Source organism: Rhinoraja longicauda, chromosome 3, assembly GCF_053455715.1.
Source record: "Rhinoraja longicauda isolate Sanriku21f chromosome 3, sRhiLon1.1, whole genome shotgun sequence".
Taxonomy (NCBI): Eukaryota; Metazoa; Chordata; class Chondrichthyes; order Rajiformes; family Arhynchobatidae; genus Rhinoraja; species Rhinoraja longicauda.
Window position 1 is genome coordinate 10,223,287 of NC_135955.1, and position 19,611 is coordinate 10,242,897.

General features: G+C 45.5%; 1 protein-coding gene across 1 annotated transcript in view; it reads right to left on the reverse strand.

Annotated features, from left to right (window-relative positions):
* Window positions 1-19,611, reverse strand: part of LOC144592318 (trans-2,3-enoyl-CoA reductase-like) — a 111,583-nt gene that overhangs the window by 13,188 nt on the left and 78,784 nt on the right. Inside the window, exon 8 of the mRNA XM_078396847.1 lies at window positions 10,573-10,616. Coding sequence (XP_078252973.1) covers window positions 10,573-10,616 — 44 coding nt within the window. The remainder of the gene's footprint in view (window positions 1-10,572; window positions 10,617-19,611) is intronic.

A 19,611-nucleotide genomic window follows, 5' to 3' on the forward strand; every position in this document is an offset into this window, starting at 1 on the left:
CCCCTTGCTCCCGAATCAAAATGTGACAGGTTTAAAAGTCCTCTTGCAGTGATAAGCACAAAACCATCGGTGACTGCCCATGCAGTACGAAGTGAGTTCTGCACTGTTGAGGAAGGTGGTGAAATTTGCCACGGGCTGTTCTTCAAAGCAGACCTTAAATATTCCATGACAATTTCTTGAGGAAGAGCTGGAGGTTATTGCCCATGCCCTAATCAGTATACATTCCACCAAATAAAACATAAGAATTAAGTCAATTGTCTGACCATTATCACAATAGACAATAGACAATAGGGGTGCAGGAGGAGGCCATTCGGCCCTTCGAGCCAGCACCGCCATTCAATGTGATCATGGCTGATCATTCTTAATCAGTACCCCGTTCCTGCCTTCTCCCCATACCCCCTGACTCCGCTATCCTTAAGAGCTCTATCTAGCTCTCTCTTGAATGCATTCAGAGAATTGGCCTCCACTGCCTTCTGAGGCAGAGAATTCCACAGATTCGCAAATCACCCTGAGATTCTGCCAGCAAATCAGTCATCATCCTTTCCCAGACTCCGACGGTGACTACACCACAAAAGTATCTGTAGAAACAAGGAACTGTAGGTGACGCTTTACAAAAGAAGACACAAAGCTCTGGAGTAACTCAGCAGGTCAGGCAACACCTCTGGAGACTTTCTTCAGACTCATGTCCCAGAGATGAGCACCAGGCCATCATCTCGCAGACTTGACAGCTTTTGGACACTTCCTCAAAACTACCACTTGACCATGACCCCACAGACGAACACCCAAACCATCATCTCCCACACTGAGTCTGAAGAACCTGAATCGTCACCTATCCATGTTCTCCAGAGATACAGCCTGATCCGCTGAGATACTTTCGCTGAAAGACACTTTGCGTCTCTTTTTCTGCAAAAGTACCTCATTGGCTGGAGACGTGGTTTGGGATGCCTGAGAGACACTTGGAAAGCATGCATGAAGTCTTCTTGTGAGTTCTGCACCCCCATCAGTTCCCCTCCCCTCAAAAAGAAAAAGAGAGAAAGAAAGAGAGAGAGAATGTGTGTGTGTGTGTGTGTGTGTGTGTGAGAGAGAGAGAGAGAGAGACAGGGAGGGAGAGAGGGGAAGAGAGGGGGGGAGAGGGAGAGGGAGAGGGAGAGGGAGAGGGAGAGGGAGAGGGAGAGGGAGAGGGAGAGGGAGAGGGAGAGGGAGAGGGAGAGGGAGAGGGAGAGGGAGAGGGAGAGGGAGAGGGAGAGGGAGAGGGAGAGGGAGAGGGAGAGGGAGAGGGAGAGGGAGAGGGAGAGGGAGAGGGAGAGGGAGAGGGAGAGGGAGAGGGAGAGGGAGAGGGAGAGGGAGAGGGAGAGGGAGAGGGAGAGGGAGAGGGAGAGGGAGAGGGAGAGGGAGAGGGAGAGGGAGAGGGAGAGGGAGAGGGAGAGGGAGAGGGAGAGGGAGAGGGAGAGGGAGAGGGAGAGGGAGAGGGAGAGGGAGAGGGAGAGGGAGAGGGAGAGGGAGAGGGAGAGGGAGAGGGAGGGGGAGAGGGAGAGGGAGAGGGAGAGGGGGAGGGAGAGGGAGAGGGAGAGGGAGGGGGAGAGGGAGAGGGAGAGGGGGAGAGAGGGAGAGAGGGAGAGAGGAAGAGAGGAAGAGAGGAAGAGAGGAAGAGAGGAAGAGAGGAAGAGAGGAAGAGAGGAAGAGAGGAAGAGAGGAAGAGAGGAAGAGAGGGAGGAAGAGAGGGAGGAAGAGAGAAAGAGAGAAAGAGAGAAAGAGAGAAAGAGAGAAAGAGAGAAAGAGAGAAAGAGAGAAAGAGAGAAAGAGAGAAAGAAAGAAGATCAGCCCATCGGATCCACAAAGACCATTGATCATCCCTTCACACTCGTTTTCTTCGCTCTAACTGTTACCCTTGTGTTTAGCTTAATTGTATTCATGTTCATTATTTTTAATTAGACAGGATAGCATGTAAACAAAAGCTTTTCACTGTATCTTGGTGCACGTGACAGTAATAAACCTGAACGTAAGTTTCTTTCTCATGCGTGACACAAGGAAGTGTCCAGTGTTGAGCATTAACGAACATTCTTGCAACAAACTTCCAGGCACGGAACTCCTGCCTTCGCTTGGGCCAGGACAGGAATCCCAAAGTTACTGCCAGTGACAGGAAGCATTGTCCGGAATGTGGCCAACATTCCCCTGCTACATCCAGGCGGCAAGGCAGGATAGCAATTGAGTCATAAATATATATTTATTCAGCAATACATCACTTATTAACAAACATGAAAAATGAGTACTGCAGGGGGACTTTTCTTGTCACACAGATCTGTGTTTACCTTGTGTAAATGTGTTTTTAAAAGAAATATATTTTCCCGAAATTGGTGTCTGAAATGTTTTCCCCGGAAGCAATGCACTAATTTAACAAAAAAGGGAACGGCAGTACCATCTGTCAAAGAATGATTGCCTTTGGGATTCGTCTAAATGCCTGGTTCATAAAAGCAGCAAATCATATTTGAAGAACTGCTGAAGTTAACCTTTCGCTTACCATCAGCAATTTCGATCTGGGTATTGAGCCCGAGTAAGAATGTCATTGTTCCGCCCGGGACATATGACAATAAAACACTCTTGACTATTGACTTGACTCTTGAACGTTAGAACAAAGAATAAGGAGCAGAAATGGGAGGCACGGTGGCACAGCGGGTAGAGCCGCTGCCTTACAGCGCCAGAGACCCGGGTTCCATCCTGACTGTGGGCGCTTGTGCTGTACGGAGTTTGTACGTTCTACCCGTGACCTGCGTGGGTTTTCTCTGAGATCTTCGGTTTCCCCCCCCCCCCCCCCCCACACTCCAAAAACATTCAGGTTTGCAGGTTAATTGGCTTGGTAAAAATGTAAAATTGTCCCTACATGTGTAGGGTGCGGTTAATGTGCGGAGATCACTGGTCGGCGCGGACTCAGTGGGCCGTAAAGGGCCTGTTTCCGCCCTGTATTTCTAAACGAAACTAAATTGTTCTGTCACTCACAACGTCGTACAGCAGGGAAAGAGGCCGTTCGTCCCAACTCATCCATGCCAACCAAAATGCCCCATCTGAGCTGGTCCCATCTGTTCTTTCGACCACACTCTCTGACATCTATGTACTAGAGCTCTCGTTTGTTATCTTGTTTGTGACTGAACTTCAGCCAAAACGGTACACGATAGCGCGACAATTTTAGGCCCACCTTACTCACCATTGTCACTTTAGTGATAATGCAAGTAGTTTTATTGAAATCGGTCTTATATTTTTTAAGTTATTCACATTTTAAAGTTTAAAAGGGGGGAGGGGAGGGGAGGAGGGAGGAGGGAGGGAAGGGTGGAGTGGGGGAGAAGGGAGAGGGGGGTTGAGGAGACAGGGAGGGGGGAAGGACAGGGTGGTGCACCAATGCAGGAGAGGTTTGGGCCCAACGGGTCCACTTGGTCTAGTCCAGTAATAAAAATAGTAAGTGCTACAAACAATCAAATATCAAACAATATATGTTGGGAAAGAAACAAACGTGAACTCTTGTGTCCAGTACTGGGAAAGAGAGATCAAGTTAGTTATGGCACTCACAGTCTTTACAGCATTTCCTCCTATGATTTTTGTTCTCCAGCAACTGCACTGTTTAGATTTTTCATTTACTGTCTTACGGTCAGTCCATTTCCTCCCTCAATTCCACATTCCCACACCATCCCCATCCCTTACTTCCCTAAGGAACCACAATACTCTGACCTACACATCCCAATCACTGGGATTCCACATCCCTCGGGAATAAAGAACTCTGAAAATTCACACCCCTTTGGCTGAAGAAATGTCTCATCTTGGTCTAAAATAACCAACCTCTTGGACTGAGATTGTATTTGCTAGTCCTAGACTTTCCAGCAAGATAAATATCTGACACTTACACTGGCAAGCCTTTAAGGTTATTTCTTACTTTTTGTTTTGTAGGGACACAGCATGGAAACAAGCTCTTTGGCCCATTCAGTCCACGCGACCACTGAACATCCATTCACACTAGTTCTATGTCATCCCACGTTTTCATCCACTCATTGCACACACTAGGGGCAATTTACAGAGGCCAATGAACCTACAATCCCACACGTCTTGGGGATGTGGGAGGAAACTGGAGGACACGCACGTGGACAAAGAGAGTGGCCTCGTGCTGTCCACTTGGACCTACCTGATCTCACGCTTGCTAAACACTTTAATTCTCCTTCCCAATCCCACACTGACCTCTATCCTAGGTCTCCTCTATTGTCAGAGTGAGGCTAAATGCAAATTGGAGGAACAGCAACTCATATTTTGCTTGGGCAGCTTACACCCCAATGGTATGAATCTTGATTTCTCAATAGACAATAGACAACAGACAATAGGTGCAGGAGGAGGCCATTCGGCCCTTCGAGCCAGCACCGCCATTCAATGTGATCATGGCTGATCATTCTCAATCAGTACCCCGTTCCTGCCTTCTCCCCATACCCCCTGACTCCGCTATCTTTAAGAGCTCTATCCAGCTCTCTCTTGAATGCATTCAGAGAATTGGCCTCCACTGCCTTCTGAGGCAGAGAATTCCACAGATTCACAACTCTCTGACTGAAAAAGTTTTTCCTCATCTCAGTTCTAAATGGCCTGCCCCTTATTCTTAAACTTCAGGTAACCCCACCATTCCCTCCCCCACCCAAGTCGCTCCAGCTTCTCGTTTTCACCCAACAAACAGTTAACATTGGCCTGTTTCCTTTATCATCATTACTTTTTTGCGTATCTTTCATCCATTGTCCTTAATCTCTCCACATCATTGTCTACATCTCTCATTTCCCTTTCCCCTGACTAGTCCGAAGAAGGGTCTCGACCTAAATAAATCACCCATTCCTTCTCTTCAGAGATGCTGCCTGTCCCGCTGAGTTACTCCAGCATTTTGTGTCTATCTTTGGTCACAGGGAGAATGTGGGAACTTGGGAAATTCTCTACGGAATGATTGGCCATTGGACCCGTTCTCTTCCAATGACCAATGACCAATGACCAATGACCAATGACCAATGACCAATGACCAATGACCAATGACCAATGACCAATGACCAATGACCAAGCCTCCAGATGAACTTCCTACACTTAGTTATAGATTCATGAAGTTATACAGGAGGTAGACGGAGCATTCCGCCCCACTCGTCCATGGCAACCAGAATGCTTAGCTATGCTGACCCTATTTCCCACATTAGGCCCACATCCCTCTAAACCATTCCCATCCATGTATCTGTCCAAATGTACTCTATAAGTATACCTACCTCCACCATCTTCTCAGGCAGCTTGTGCCATATTTCCACCAGCCACTGTGCAGAGAAAGTTGCCCCTCGAGTCCCCTTCAGTTCTTGCCTTAAACCCGTGCCCTCTAGTTTTAGACCCCCCTACCCTGGGGAAAAAAGAATCTGACTGTCTACTCTATCTATGCCCCTCCAGGTTTGATGCACCTCTGTGAGGTCACCCCTCAACCTTCTTTGCTCCAGGGAAGTCATTCCTAGCCTGTCTAATCTCTTCTTGTGAATTAAACCCTCTAGTCCAGGAAACATTCACGTGAATCTTTCCTCACCTACTCCAGATTAATCACATCCTGAGGCTACAAATGATTTGTATTAATATCTACCACCGGGTGGCGCCACCAGCACTGACTGCCTCACCAACAATCTGTCTGTCCTTTCTATTGTTTTATTATTATTTTAAGTATATATTAAAGTATGTCTTAGTGTTTCTTGGTTTGTTTTATATGGGGGGTGGGGGGAATTGGGGGAAACTTTTTATTTCAATCTCTTACCTTGACAGAGATGCGATTTTTGTATCGTATCTCTGTCCCCACTGCGGCCTAACATCAAGGAGTTGGCGGCCTTTCAGGGAGACCGGCCCGGCGCTTCATGCCGCGGGCGTGGCATGGACTTTAACATCGTGGAGCTGCGATCCTTTGCCGAGGATCGACTGTGGAGAGCTTCAACCACGGGGCCTGTGGACTTTAACACCGTGAAGCCCGCGGTCTCTGGTGAGAAGAGGCCGACTCGGGAGCTCCACGCCGCGGAGAGAGTTTCAACCGTCCCGACGCGAGGAGTTTCGATCATCCCGACGCGAGGGCCTCGGACAGTCGGCAGCGGCGACTGCGGATGGTTCAACAGCCCCGACTGCGGGTGAACAAAGAGGAAGCTGATCGAAGTTTATTACCTTCCATCACAGTGAGGAATGTGGAATCGGCTGTGGTGGATGTTTATGGTAAATTTTATTTTGTGTGGCTGTGTGTCTTGTTGCTTTTTACTTCGTATGGCTGTATGGTAACTCAAATTTTACTGTACCTTAATTGGTACATGTGACAATAAATTGAATCTTGAATCTTGAATCTTGACTCTAAACTTAGTATCTTCACGTGTTAAAGTGGTCCTTAATTCAACCATGCATCGTGGGAACTCAGCTGCCGTATAAATTGTTAATTCTGAAGAGTTGTGGAAGCGATTTGGACTAATCCTTTCCTGTGAAAAAAAAACTTGCGAGCTGAAATCCTTCCAGGTGCAAGACCGGGACTTCTCTTGGGATTCAGTGAGCTGAAGAAGTACATAGCTACTGAGAAATGAAATGGCCTGTCTTTTTGTATGTGATTGTGATTCAGTGGACCATAACCTGCCCTCAGTGCCTTGGGACCATAGACACTATAGAAACAAGATAGACCACTCGACCCTAAGTCATGACGCCATTTTAGTAGGCAGAAACTTGCAGAAACATTTAAAAAGAAAAATAACAAAAATCTGTGAATTGATAGATGAGATATATTCTGCATTTTAATGGTACCATCACACATACTGTTCCCCCAAAACACTGACTACACTGCGAGAGGCATAACGTTTTGCCTACTAAAATGGCCACTGCGAGAGGCATAACGAACGGCGGGTTTTGCCTACTAAAATGGCTCCTTTGCGTACGACACTTCAGTATAGGCGATTTCAACGGAGTGGTCCATCTTGTTCCTCTAGTATCTTTGCTTGCGACCCTAGCTCAGAGAATAGAGAATATAGGAATGTGCACCTAGTCGACGTCAAGCTACGGCAAGCTACCGATAACCCGCGACCCAGTCGTCGCGACTTAGGACGTCCACCTACGACCGCACCTACGACAACCTACGACCACACAGGCGACATCCTACGACAACCGAAGTCAACCTACGTCCATCCGCGACAAGCTACGAACGTGTCAGCGACAACTGAAGACAATTCACGTCGTTTTGGCCTCCGGTTTTGACGCCGGTACCTGTCGCCGGTTGACGGAGGTAGTCCCCAATGGAATTCACCGAAGTCAGCACCGGCGACAACCTACGTCACTTGGTGACAACCTACGACAGCGCCCACGTCAGGAGATGTCAAGCTACGCTCATTGACGTCAAACCAACAGTCGCTGAAAATGTTTAAACATTCCAACGTCGGCCAGAAAAACGTTACGACTCTTTGGAGACGACTCACGACCGTACAGGTGACACCCCGGCGACTGTGTGGCGACAGCCTGGTCACCTGTAGTCACCTAAACAATGGCCTAAGTGGCTATAATAAGACTCTTACTGAAGTCCTGAAGAAATGGATTTATCTGTGAAAACCAACCACAGAATAAAGATGGATTTGATTATGACAGTTCACATAGTCAAAGAGCTCACTGTGGCACATCTGGTCATGGTTTGTACATTAAGAACCTTAAAGTAGATGTGTGGGGCAACGTTCTTTGCACATTGGGTGCTAAATGCCTAGAACGCACTGCCAGGGGTAGTGGTTGAAGCAGATACATTAGTGGCATTTAATAGACGTTTGAATAGGCACATGGATATGCAGGGAACGGAGGGATATGGGTTATATAAGTGATGGCACATAAGTGATGGTCTTCGCATCATGATATTGTGGGCCGAAGGATCAGTCCTTCTGCTGTACTGTTCTATGCTCTGGTCTAATAATCAATGTATGGCCTCAGCAAAGGTGGTCAATTGTCCTACTGAACCTTTACCTTAAGACAAGAGGAACGAAGGAGAAAAAACAAAATGAAGGTGCATAGGGCAAGGAGGGGTCGTTTAGATTAGTTTAGTTTAGTTTAGAGATACAGCGCGGAAACAGGCCCCTCGGCCTACCGAAATCGCACCGACAAGCGATCCCCACACATTAACACTATCCTACACAAACTAGGGACAATTTACACTTATATCAAAGCTGATCAAACCTGTACCTCTTTGGACACCGAAGAAACCCACGCAGGTCACGGGGAGAAGGTACAAACTCCTTACAGACAGCACCCGTAGTTGGAATCGATCCCGTGTCTCCGGCGCTGTAAGGCAGCAAGTCTACCTCTGCACCACCATGCTGCTCCATGTCATGTTTTGGGATAAACAGCAGATGACGCACACCAATCCATGCAAAATTGATTTAACTTTAATTTATGTTTTTTAAATAAGTCTGCCATAGAATGTTAAACACCCGTACACTAGTGTCAAAACCAAAGATAGACACAAAATGCTGGAGTAACTCAGCAGGACAGGCAATATCTCTGGAGAGGGCGGCACGGTGGCAGCGGTAGAGTTGCTGCCTTACAGCGAATGCAGCGCCTGAGACTCAGGTTCGATCCTGACTACGGGCGCCGTCTGTACGGAGTTTGTACATTCTCCCCGTGGCCTGCGTGGGTTTTCTCCGAGATCTTCGGTTTCCTTCCACACTCCAAAGCCGTGCAGGTTTGTAGGTTAATTGACTGGGTAAAATGTAAAAATTGTCCCGAGTGTGTGTAGGATAGTGTTAATGTGCGGGGATCGCTGGGCGGCGCGGACCCGGTGGGCCGAAGGGCCTGTTTCCGCGCTGTATCTCTAAATCTAAAAAAAAAATCTCGGTGACGTTTCGGGTCGAGACCCTTCTTCAGATCCAAAACGTCACCCATTCCTTCTCTCCAGAGATGCTGCCTGTCCCGCTGAATTACTCCAGCATTTTGTGTCTACTTTCGGTGTAAACCTGCATCTGCAGTACCTTCCTACAACCTGTGCCGGAACAGCAGGTAGCTCTTTGAAGTAAGTAGGAGTTGATATGCATTCCTGCAAAATGCAGAGAGCCAAGTGCCACAACCAAATCGCATTCCAAATGAAGCTTGCACTTGCCTAAAACCCAGGTATGTTCGCTGCCATCAGATATAAACAATGGATCAGCCTATGGCTGAGTAAAAGCACAATAAAACTCTCTCATAAAATTCAACTCATACATTATTAAAACAAATGATGCCAGTGAGTTATATCAAGGCTTCATCCAATCTTCCTGGGTCAGATGCCTGTTATAAATTACACAACTCTCATTCCTGCCTTCTTTAATCATTCATCGTGCCACTGTTGTCCCGCTTCTTCCCAAGTCTGTGCTGTTCTCTACGACATTACACCTTTATGACAAGGACAAGGTGTAATCTGATCGCCGTGCGGAACTAACCTTAATTGTAATATTTTTGTGACCCGACATGAATAATTTCTTAGCAAAGCTTGCAGTCACATCGTCTAATAAAAATCCCAGAAAACAAAATAAAATGCCATTGCCATTAGAAGAGTACATTCTATCAAACTTCCAGTAGGTGAGTAAGAATGAGCCGAGGGAAACAAATACATTGTGTAAATGTTTGATATGTATCTTACTGCAAAAGTCTAGAAGTTGCGCTAACAATCTCAATACAAGTGGTTGGTCGAAGCAAGGTGAGAATTTCTTCATCCAAAGGGCCATGAATTTTTAGAATTCTTTATTCCTGAGGGGTGTGGAAGATCAACAAGTGGTCCGTGCAGGGCAGAGGACGATAGATTTTGGATCCTAAGGGAACTGAGGAACGAGGATGGCGAAGAATGTGGAATTGAAGGAGGAAATGGGTCGAATGAATGGCGATAAAGGAAAATCTAAACCAGTAGTTGCTGGAGCACTGAAATGAAACCAGAAACAGCAGTAAACTCCCAGATAGAATGTATCTATATAAAGCAAAACAGTTAATATTTCATGCGTAAGAAGGAAGTGCAGATGCTGGTTTAAACCGAAGACAGACACAAAATGGTTGAGTAACTCAGTGGGACAGACAGCATCACTGGGGAGATGGAATGGGTGACATTTCAGGTCGAGATCCTCCCTCAGACTCCTGTCATATTTCATGTCTGCAATAATTGACACAGTGGCGCAGCGGTAAAGTTGCAGCCTTACAGCGCCAGAGATCCAGGTTCGATCCTGACCACGGATGCTGTCTGTACGGAGTTTGTACGTTCTCCCTGTGACCATGTGTTTTTTTTTGGGGTGCTCCAGTTTCTTCCCACACTCCGAAGATGTGCAGGTTTGTAAGTTTTGTTGGGTTTGGTAAGTTGTAAAATTGTCCCCAGTGTGTGTCGGGCAGTGTACAGGGTGATCGCTGGTCGGCGCGGACTCGATGGACCGAAGGGCTGTTTTCGCAATGCATCGCTAAAGTCTAAAGTCCAAATTCTTTGCAAACGTAAGGCACTGCTTTTACATTTCATCAAATGAATGAGGTAAAATGTAGACAATATCAAGCATATCAAATAGATGTGTCATAAGATCGCTTTGTACATACCAGAAAACAGACCAGAGCTGGCATGACTTGTCTATTACCAAAGCCTAGAAGAAATAAATAAAACAATAAATGTTGGCATCCCGCTTCAGGCTGGCTGAAATCATGTCAATAAATCAGAAAGAACAGCAAATTGAAACACTATGCCTTTCTACTTCTGTAAATGTCGATTATTCCATTTAACTCTCTTCAAATACAGAGAGTTGAAAATATTGTATAATATTTCTAGATTCTCAAACAGAATACTAATGTGATCAATCGTGAAACACTGCATGAAGGAGAAAGAGTTTAAACCAGAAAGAATGAATGAATAAAATGAGAATTTTCCAATTTGCACAAGAAATCTGATTTTATTTCTAACTGAACTGGCCCACAGTAGAAGATTCAGTTTTATTTAGTTTAGTTTGGTGATACAGCTTGGAAACAGGCTCTTCGGCCCACAGAGTCCACGCCAGCCAGCGATCCCCACACACTAACACTATCCTACACACTTAGGGACAGTTTTATTATTTTTTTAATTAAACTACAAACATGTAGGTCTTTGGAGTGTGGAAGGAAACTGGAGCACTTGGAGAAAACTCACGCAGTCACGGGAAGAACGTACAATCTCTGTACAGGCAGCAACTGTAATAAGGATCAAACCCAGGGCTCTGGCCCTCTATTTCTTTCATTTGTTTCACCGGAGTTAAGTGAGTTTTGATATATAAGAAAATAACTGCAGATGCTGGTACAAATCGAAGGTATTTATTCACAAAATGCTGGAGTAACTCAGCAGGTCAGGCAGCATCTCGGGAGAGAAGGAATGGGTGACGTTTCGGGTCGAGACCCTTCTTCAGAAGTGAGTTTTGAATTGAGTTTAGTTTATTGTCCCGTGCACCGAGGTACAGTGAAAGCTTTTGTTGCGTGCCAACCAGTCAGTGGAAAGACTGTACATGATTAGACATCTGCTGTTTGTTCAAGGGATTATTTGTTCACTCTTTTAAAATGTTTACCCTTGCTTCTAGATCCCATTTTTATCTTTCCCTAGACTTTACCAACTGGTAACAAATCGGTAACTGGCCAGAACTGGAATGATTTTTTTCTGTTACCAAAGTGATCTGCCAACAACGAGCCTTGTAAAAGGCTGTACAATCCAAAATATGCAAGAGCAAGTCTCAGCAATTGCACACATCATTAAGTGTCTTAGCACAGCAAATTATGGCTCATTACCTTAATCCTCAAAGGTTACCATTGAAAGCCCAAATTACTACAGAGTTGCTCGTGACAATTGAAAGGGAAATCTGAGTGATACACTGTGGGAGCAAATCTTGGTCTAATTACGACTTTAATGACGGATTCCATTTTAAAATTCAAAAACTGAGATGGAATTCCCAAAACAATTGGCTAAATTAAAAATCTAAATCATTCCCAGTCCTGCATTAGCTTTTGTTAATCTTATATACGTATATCTGAATGTTAAAACTGGCGTGAATCCAAAATTAAGATTTCTGCTTGATACCCAGAGCTCCCCTCACCATTTGCTCAGTGCTTTTTTTGTCAATTTCTCTGATAACTTGTCTTTCCATTAATGATTTGTTTGGTTATATTTACAGAGAAACTGTCTACGTAGGCCTGCTAAGCTGATTGCATTCTGTCCTCTTTTGCAATATATGCAAACCCATCAAAAATCACAGGTGGCGCAGCGGTAGAGTTGCTGCCTTACAGCGCTTGCAGCGCCGGAGACCCGGGTTCGATCCTGACCACGGGTGCTGTCTGTATGGAGTTTGTTTCAGTACTTAAGAATGAACTAAAATATGATACTCATGTACTAATGGGTGCATAAGCCTTGAAGGATAATCCCGAAGTAATCGTGTTACGTTGAGTACTGAACCAGCTGGAACTGGTTTGCTGTCTGAGAGCAGACGCACTGAAAAATATTTTCTTTGTCCCACTCTCCAAATTCCTGTTTAATAAAGTGGTGGCTTAGCAGTAGAGCTACTGCCTTACAGTGCCACAGGCCCGGATCCCAACTACAGCTACGGAGTTTGTCCGTTCTCCCCGTGACCGCGTGGGTTTTTTCCGAGATCTTCGGTTTCCTTCCACACTCCAAAGATGTGCAGATTTGAAGGTTAATTGGCTTGGCGTAAATGTTAAATTGTCCCTAGTGGGTGTAGGATAGCGTTAATGTGCTGGGATCGTTGGTTGATGCGGACTCGGTGGGCCAAAGGGCCTGTTTCCGCGCTGTATCTCTAAACTAAACTAAACTAAACACAGATAGGAGTAAGTCATTTGGCCAATTATAGTTCTGTTGACACTTTAAAAGATGCATACATTTTCCAAAGTAATAGGTAGTGTAAGAAAATAACTGCAGATGCTGATACAAATCGAAGGTATTTATTCACAAAATGCTGGAGTAACTCAGCAGGTCAGGCAGCATCTCAGGAGAGAAGGAATGGGTGACGTTTCGGGTCGAGACTCTTCTTCAGTCTGAAGCAGGGTCTCGACCCGAAACGTCACCCATTCCTTCTCTCCTGAGATGCTGCCTGACCTGCTAAGATACTCCAGCATTTTGTGAATAAATTCCAAAGTAATAGAGTAATTGAGCTCACAGGCCCTTTGGCCCACCTTATCCTGCCAAACCCAAACCCAAGTTTACACCCCAACGGTTTTAACATTGACTTCTTCCACTTCAGGTAGTCCCTGCTTTCCCTCTCTATCCCCATCCCCTTCCCAGTTCTCCTACCAGTCTTCCTGTCTCCGTCCACATCCTATCTTTGTCCCGCCCCCTCCCCTGACATCTGTTTGCAGAAGGGTCTCGACCCGAAACATCACCCATTCCTTCTCTCCTGAGATGCTGCCTGACCCGCTGAGTTACTCCAGCATTTTGTGTCTACCCAAGTTGGCACGTTGGGATAGTCCCATTTGCCTGCATTTGGCACATCACCCGCTGAACACATCCGATCCCTATATCTGTCCAAATATCTTTTGAAAGTCATAATTGTATCTGCTTCTATGGCTTCTTCGAGGGCAGCTCGTTCCATGTAAGTGTTATTTGTTTCATTGAAACTTATCTGGAACGACCTGCTAGAAGAAGTTGTTTCATTTGAAATCTGCTGATGGTTGAAGGAGCTACACACCCTCCGAATGAAAAATTGCCCCGTGAAGGGCAATCTTTGCAAAAGCAAATGTTCTGCATTCCTCCCCCCTCCCCCCACTGGATAATTCAATTCATCAATTATTTATTAATAATGCCAACTCTCATTATTTTTCCCAAACCATCTCTGCTTTACGGGTTTTGCTGGCATAGCTTCAACAGTCTTTCACGTAACTTACTGTGAGAAAAGCTGGTTTTGCATTCTCTCCAAGATCAATAGACAATAGACAATAGGTGCAGGAGGAGGCCATTCGGCCCTTCGAGCCAGCACCACCATTCAATGTGACCATGGCTGATCATTCTCAATCAGTACCCCGTTCCTGCCTTCTCCCCATACCCCCTGACTCCGCTATCCTTATGAGCTCTATCTAGCTCTCTCTTGAATGCATTCAGAGAATTGGCCTCCACTGCCCTCTGAGGCAGAGAATTCCACAGATGCCCTCTGAGGCAGAGAATTCCACAGATTTCCACAGAATCCCATTGATTCAAGGGATGAGTGGGTTAGCATATGATGAGCATTTGACAACACTGGGCCTGTACTCGCTGGAGTTTTGAAGGTTGAGGGGGGACCTCATTGAAACATACAGAATAATGAAAGGCATGGATAGAGTGGATGTGGAAAGGATGTTTCCACTGGTGGGAGAGTCTAGGACCTGAGGTCTTAGTCTCAGAATCAATGGGCGCTCTTTTAGAAAGGTGGTGAGAAGGAACTTCTTTAGTCAGAGGGTAGTTAATCTGTGGAATGCATTGCCACAGAGGGCTGTGGAGACCAAGTCAGTAAGGCAGAGATAGACAAATTCCTGATTAGAAAGGGTGTCAAGGGTTAAGGGGAGAAGGCAGGAAAATGGGATTACGAGGCAGAGATCAGCCATGATTGAGCGGCAGAGTAGACTAGATGGGCCGAATGGCCTAATTCTACTCCTATAGCTTGTAAATCCATACTTCCTGGTGGGTGACCTGCACTGTTCAGTCTTATTAAATGCATCTCAAACCTGTACTGCAAAGAAATGTCCAATATCGATCTCGTGCTTCGACAACTGGGGCTATTTTATTTGACATAAATTTCCCCGAAATGCCACTTGGCAGATAATTTCTTCTGTCATCGGATTAAGTTTGGGAGGAATGAATGATAAGGCGCCGAAACAAATGACTGAAACTTGGCATTGCTTTGTCACAATACGTTACGATACGATTAGAACTTTATTTATCCCAGGAGGGAAATTGATCTGCCAACAGTCTTAAAAACACAAAACCACAAAATACCAAGTACACTGGATCTCTGGTGATGTTAAAGTCACGAAATCTTTGCAGCGTTTGGGGGGAAAATATGAAACTATCACGGGAAACTATGTTGGACAACGTCAGGCTTTGCTACCACAGCGGTCACTGATCCAAACATCTCCTGACTTGAACACTTGAAGATTTTAAGCCAACACACAACACAAAGTGCTGGAGGTACTCAGTGGGCCAGCAAACATCTGTGGAGGGAAAAGGACAGACAATGTTTTGGATCGGGACTGTTTATCAGACTATCCTTTTTCCAGAAGAAGCTATTTCATTTGATATCTGCTTGCTGTTTAAGGTGCTACACAACCTCTGAATGAAAAATTGCCCATGAAGAGCTTCTGCTCACCATGTCCATGCCAAGCATTATGCCTATCTATATTAACCTCACTTGCCTACTTTAATTCCATATCCCTCCATGCCTTGTTCTATCACATACCTACAGTCTGAACAAGGGTCTCGACCCGTAACATCACCCATTCCTTCTATCCAGGGATGCTGCCTGTCCTGCTGAGTTACTGCTGCAATTTGTGTCTATCTTCAGTGTAAACCAGCATCTGCAGTTCCTTTCTACATATATTTCCTGATTAGTACAGGTGTCAGGGGTTATGGGAGAAGGCAGGAGAATGGGGTTGGGAGGGAGAGATAGATCAGCCATGATTGAATGGCGGACTAGACTTGATGAGCCGAATGACCTAATTCTACTCCTATTGCTTATGACCTTATGACCTTGTGATCTCTGCAAATGCATCTTTAATGGTGTTACTGTTCCTACTTCCGCCACCACCTCTGTTAGTTCATTGCAGATACCAGCTATTATTTGCGTGCAAAATTTACCACTTTAACCCCCTTTAAATCTCTTCTCTCTCACTTTAAACATTGACTATTTACCTGACTTTCGCCTCTCATGCCTCTTATCAAATCTCCGCTCAGTTGGCCTTTTTCTTCCGTGAAAACAGAATCAGCCTATCCAATTTCCCTTTATAAATCAAGCCCTCTAATCCAGCAAGCTTCTCGTGAATATTTTCTGTACCCTAATGTGTTTGCATCCTTCTTATAGTGTGGCGCCTGAACTGCAGACAATCATGCAACTGCAGCCTGACCAATGTTTCTCAAAACTGCAACATCACATCCTGTCTCTTATATTCAATGGAGACACAAGGAACTTCAGATGGTGGAATCTTGAGTAAAATGCAAAACGTTGAAGTAACTCAATGGATCAGGCAGGTTCTGGGGAGGGAATGTTTAGTTTTAGTTTAAAGATACAGCACGGAAACAGGCTCTTCGGACCACCGAGTCCGCACGGACCAGCGATCTCCGCGCATTAACACGACCCTACACACACTAGGGACAATTTACATTTATACCAAGCCAATTAACCTACAAACCTGTACGTCTTTGGAGTGTGGGAGGAAACCGAAGATCTCTAAGAAAACCCATGCGGTTACGGGGAGAACGTACAAACTCCGTACAGACAGCCCCCTTAGTCGGGATTGAACCTGGGACTCTGGTGCTGCAAGCGCTGTTGGGCAGCGACTCTACTGCTGCGCCACCATGTTGCCCCTAGGAACTTTAAAGGGTTTCTACTTGAAACTTTGCATATCCATATGGGTCAGGCAGCTTCTGTGGAGGGAATGGAGAGATGACTTTTCAGGTCGGCGCCCTTATTCAGTTTGAGGAAGGGTCCCAACTCGAAACGACACCTATCCGTATCCTCCACGGACGCTGCCTGGATATGCAAAATTTCAAATGGGAATCCTTCTTGAAACTGAAGAAAGGGTCACGACCCAAACTACCATCTGTCCATTGCCTTGCTAAATGCTGCCCGATCCACTGAGATCGGAATGGAATGTGAATAGATCAGCTTCTTTTTATTTGCGAGCTTTTATTTATTTGCTTTTTATGTCGCGAGAATTGCAGAGGGTGCAGAGGAGGTTCGTCGGAATACTGCCTAGATTAGACTGTGGTTTACCAGAATGCTGCCTGGATTAAATTGTTAGGGTGCAGAGAGGTTTACAAAAATGAGGTTTCAGCTACAGGGAGAGATAGGATAGACTTGGATTGTTTTCTCTGGAATGTCAGAGGTTGAGGGGAGACTTGAAAGAGGCACGTACAATAATGAGAGGCACAGATAGGGTAGACAGTCAGAATAATTTTCCCAGGGTCCAACACTAGAGCACATACCTAACGTATAAGGTGGAGTAACTCAGCGGGACAGGCAGCTTCTCTCCAGAGATGCTGCCCGACCCACTGAGTTTCTCCAGCTCTTTGTGTCTATCTTCGGTGTAAACCAGCATCTGCTGTTCCGTCCGACATGCTTTGTGTTTTATTCTTATATTCAATATCTGTAATATGAAGGCCCAATATAAATACAAGTCTTCCTTTTTTTTTTATTTTGTAAAGATGAGGCTGCGTAAAAGTTAATGTGAACCTTTCTGTGTGTGGACGGAGCTTCACAGAGTATGTATTTTGCGTCTTTGGGGGTTTGGGGAAGCAGAAGGAATGGCTGTATTCCAAACTGGGGATATGTTGTTGTGTGGGCAACACTTGCGCTGTGGGACAGTGGCAAGATCTATTCACATTCCATTCCGATCTCAGGAGAGGCATGTGCCAGCAGTTAGCTTTGAGAACACATTTGAGATTCGTCTCAATTTAGCTGCGTGCACAGGCAATATGTTTCCCATCTGTGGCTGTGTTGTGACTTTAAATAATATTTACTGTCGGCTCAAGATTAATCCTTGATTTAAGCTAATGCAAGGAACTCGGTAGAACCTGACAAAGACTTCTTGTGAGAGAGAATCACTTAATCTCCGGGACCTGCCATGGACAATCTTTCAGTCGACTTCTCAGAGGCACAACTATATCCACAGGTAATTTGTGGTTACCACAGGTAATTTACTGGATTCTTACACATTCCATAATGCCTTTCACAGAACTTCCCGTGAGCGACATAATGGGGCCGATTTTATTTCTTCGGAGAGCGGAGAAGAGAAACGTTTATCACGACAAATATTTCATAAGTAGTTTTATGTACAGGGGGGGGTTTTAAATTGTCTCCAATGATGGGTGGATTTTACTGTGCCAATTAGGTTACGCACAGTTGGGCCATTTCAAATCCGATCTGTGGCTTGCTTGTTTGTGGGCGAAACATAATGCATGTGTCTTCCCTCGAAGAAATCTGCAAATTGCCAAACAGGCACTGACCTGGCCTTTGTAGTGTTGAGATGAACACCGAGGTGAAAGAGACCTTTTGTTGCCATGAGTATTTCCCTCAGGCGTTATTTTTAATTCATTTTGAGTGACAACAGAAAAGTTGCTTTATTATTTCGCAGCCACGCGGCAGTAGTTGCCCTTGGGAAGGTGATGACGGCTAACGCTTTGGAAGGGTCTCGACCCGTCACGTCACCCATTCATTCTCTCCAGAGATGCTGCCCGTCCTGCTGAGTTACTCCAGCTTTTATTGTCTACCTTCATAGAAACATAGAAAACAGGTGCAGGAGTAGGCCATTCGGCCCTTCGAGCCTGCACCGCCACTCAATATGATCATGGCTGATCATCCAACTCAGTATCCCGTACCTGCCTTCTCTCCATACCCCCTGATCCCTTTAGCCACAAGGGCCACATCTAACTCCCTCTTAAATATAGCCAATGAACTGGCCTCAACTACCTTCTGTGGCAGAGAATTCCACAGATTCACCACTCTCTGTGTGAAAAGAACGGTTCTCATCTCGGTCCTAAAAGACTTCCCCCTTATCCTTAAACTGTGACCCCTTGTTCTGGACTTCCCCAACATCGGGAACAATCTTCCTGCATCTAGTCTGTCCAACCCCTTAAGAATTTTGTAAATTTCTATAAGATCCCCCCTCAATCTTCTAAATTCCAGCGAGTACAAGCCGAGTACAATGGAGCATTGTTTCTAAATTTGTGTGAAGGTACTCCCATCATGTCGGGAAGTCTAAGGTTTTGGTGTAGCAATGGGGAAGGAATGTTCAGAGACCCACACCACCCTGGCCACACACACTCATTTCACCCCTGCCATCGGGAAGAAGGTACAGGATCCTGAAAACTGTAACGTCCAGGATCAGGAAAACTCTTTCGAGATCAAGAAAATAATTCTTGATCAGCACAGGTGTCACAGGTTATAGGGAGAAGGCAGTAGAATGGGGTTAGGAGGGAGAGATAGATTAGCCATGATTGAATGGCGGAGTAGACTTGGTGGGCCGAATGGCCTAATTCTACTCCTATTTTTTATGACCTTATGACTTTATGAAAAGTTTTGGCCCCACAGCCATTAAACTATTAAACATTACACCATCAAATAATCTCTGAACAACATGGACTATTATTATTAGCATTGCACTATTATTTAGATTTAGGTTTTAGATTTAGAGATACAGCGCAGAAACAGGCCCTTCGGCCCACCGGGTCCGCGCCTCCCAGCGTTCTCCCCGCACACTAACACTATCCTACACCCACTAGGGACAATTTTTACATTTGCCCAGCCAATTAACCTACATACCTGTACGTCTTTGGAGTGTGGGAGGAAACCGAAGATCTCGGAGAAAACCCACGCAGGTCACGCGGAGAACGTACAAACTCCGTACAGACGGCGCCCATAGTCAGGA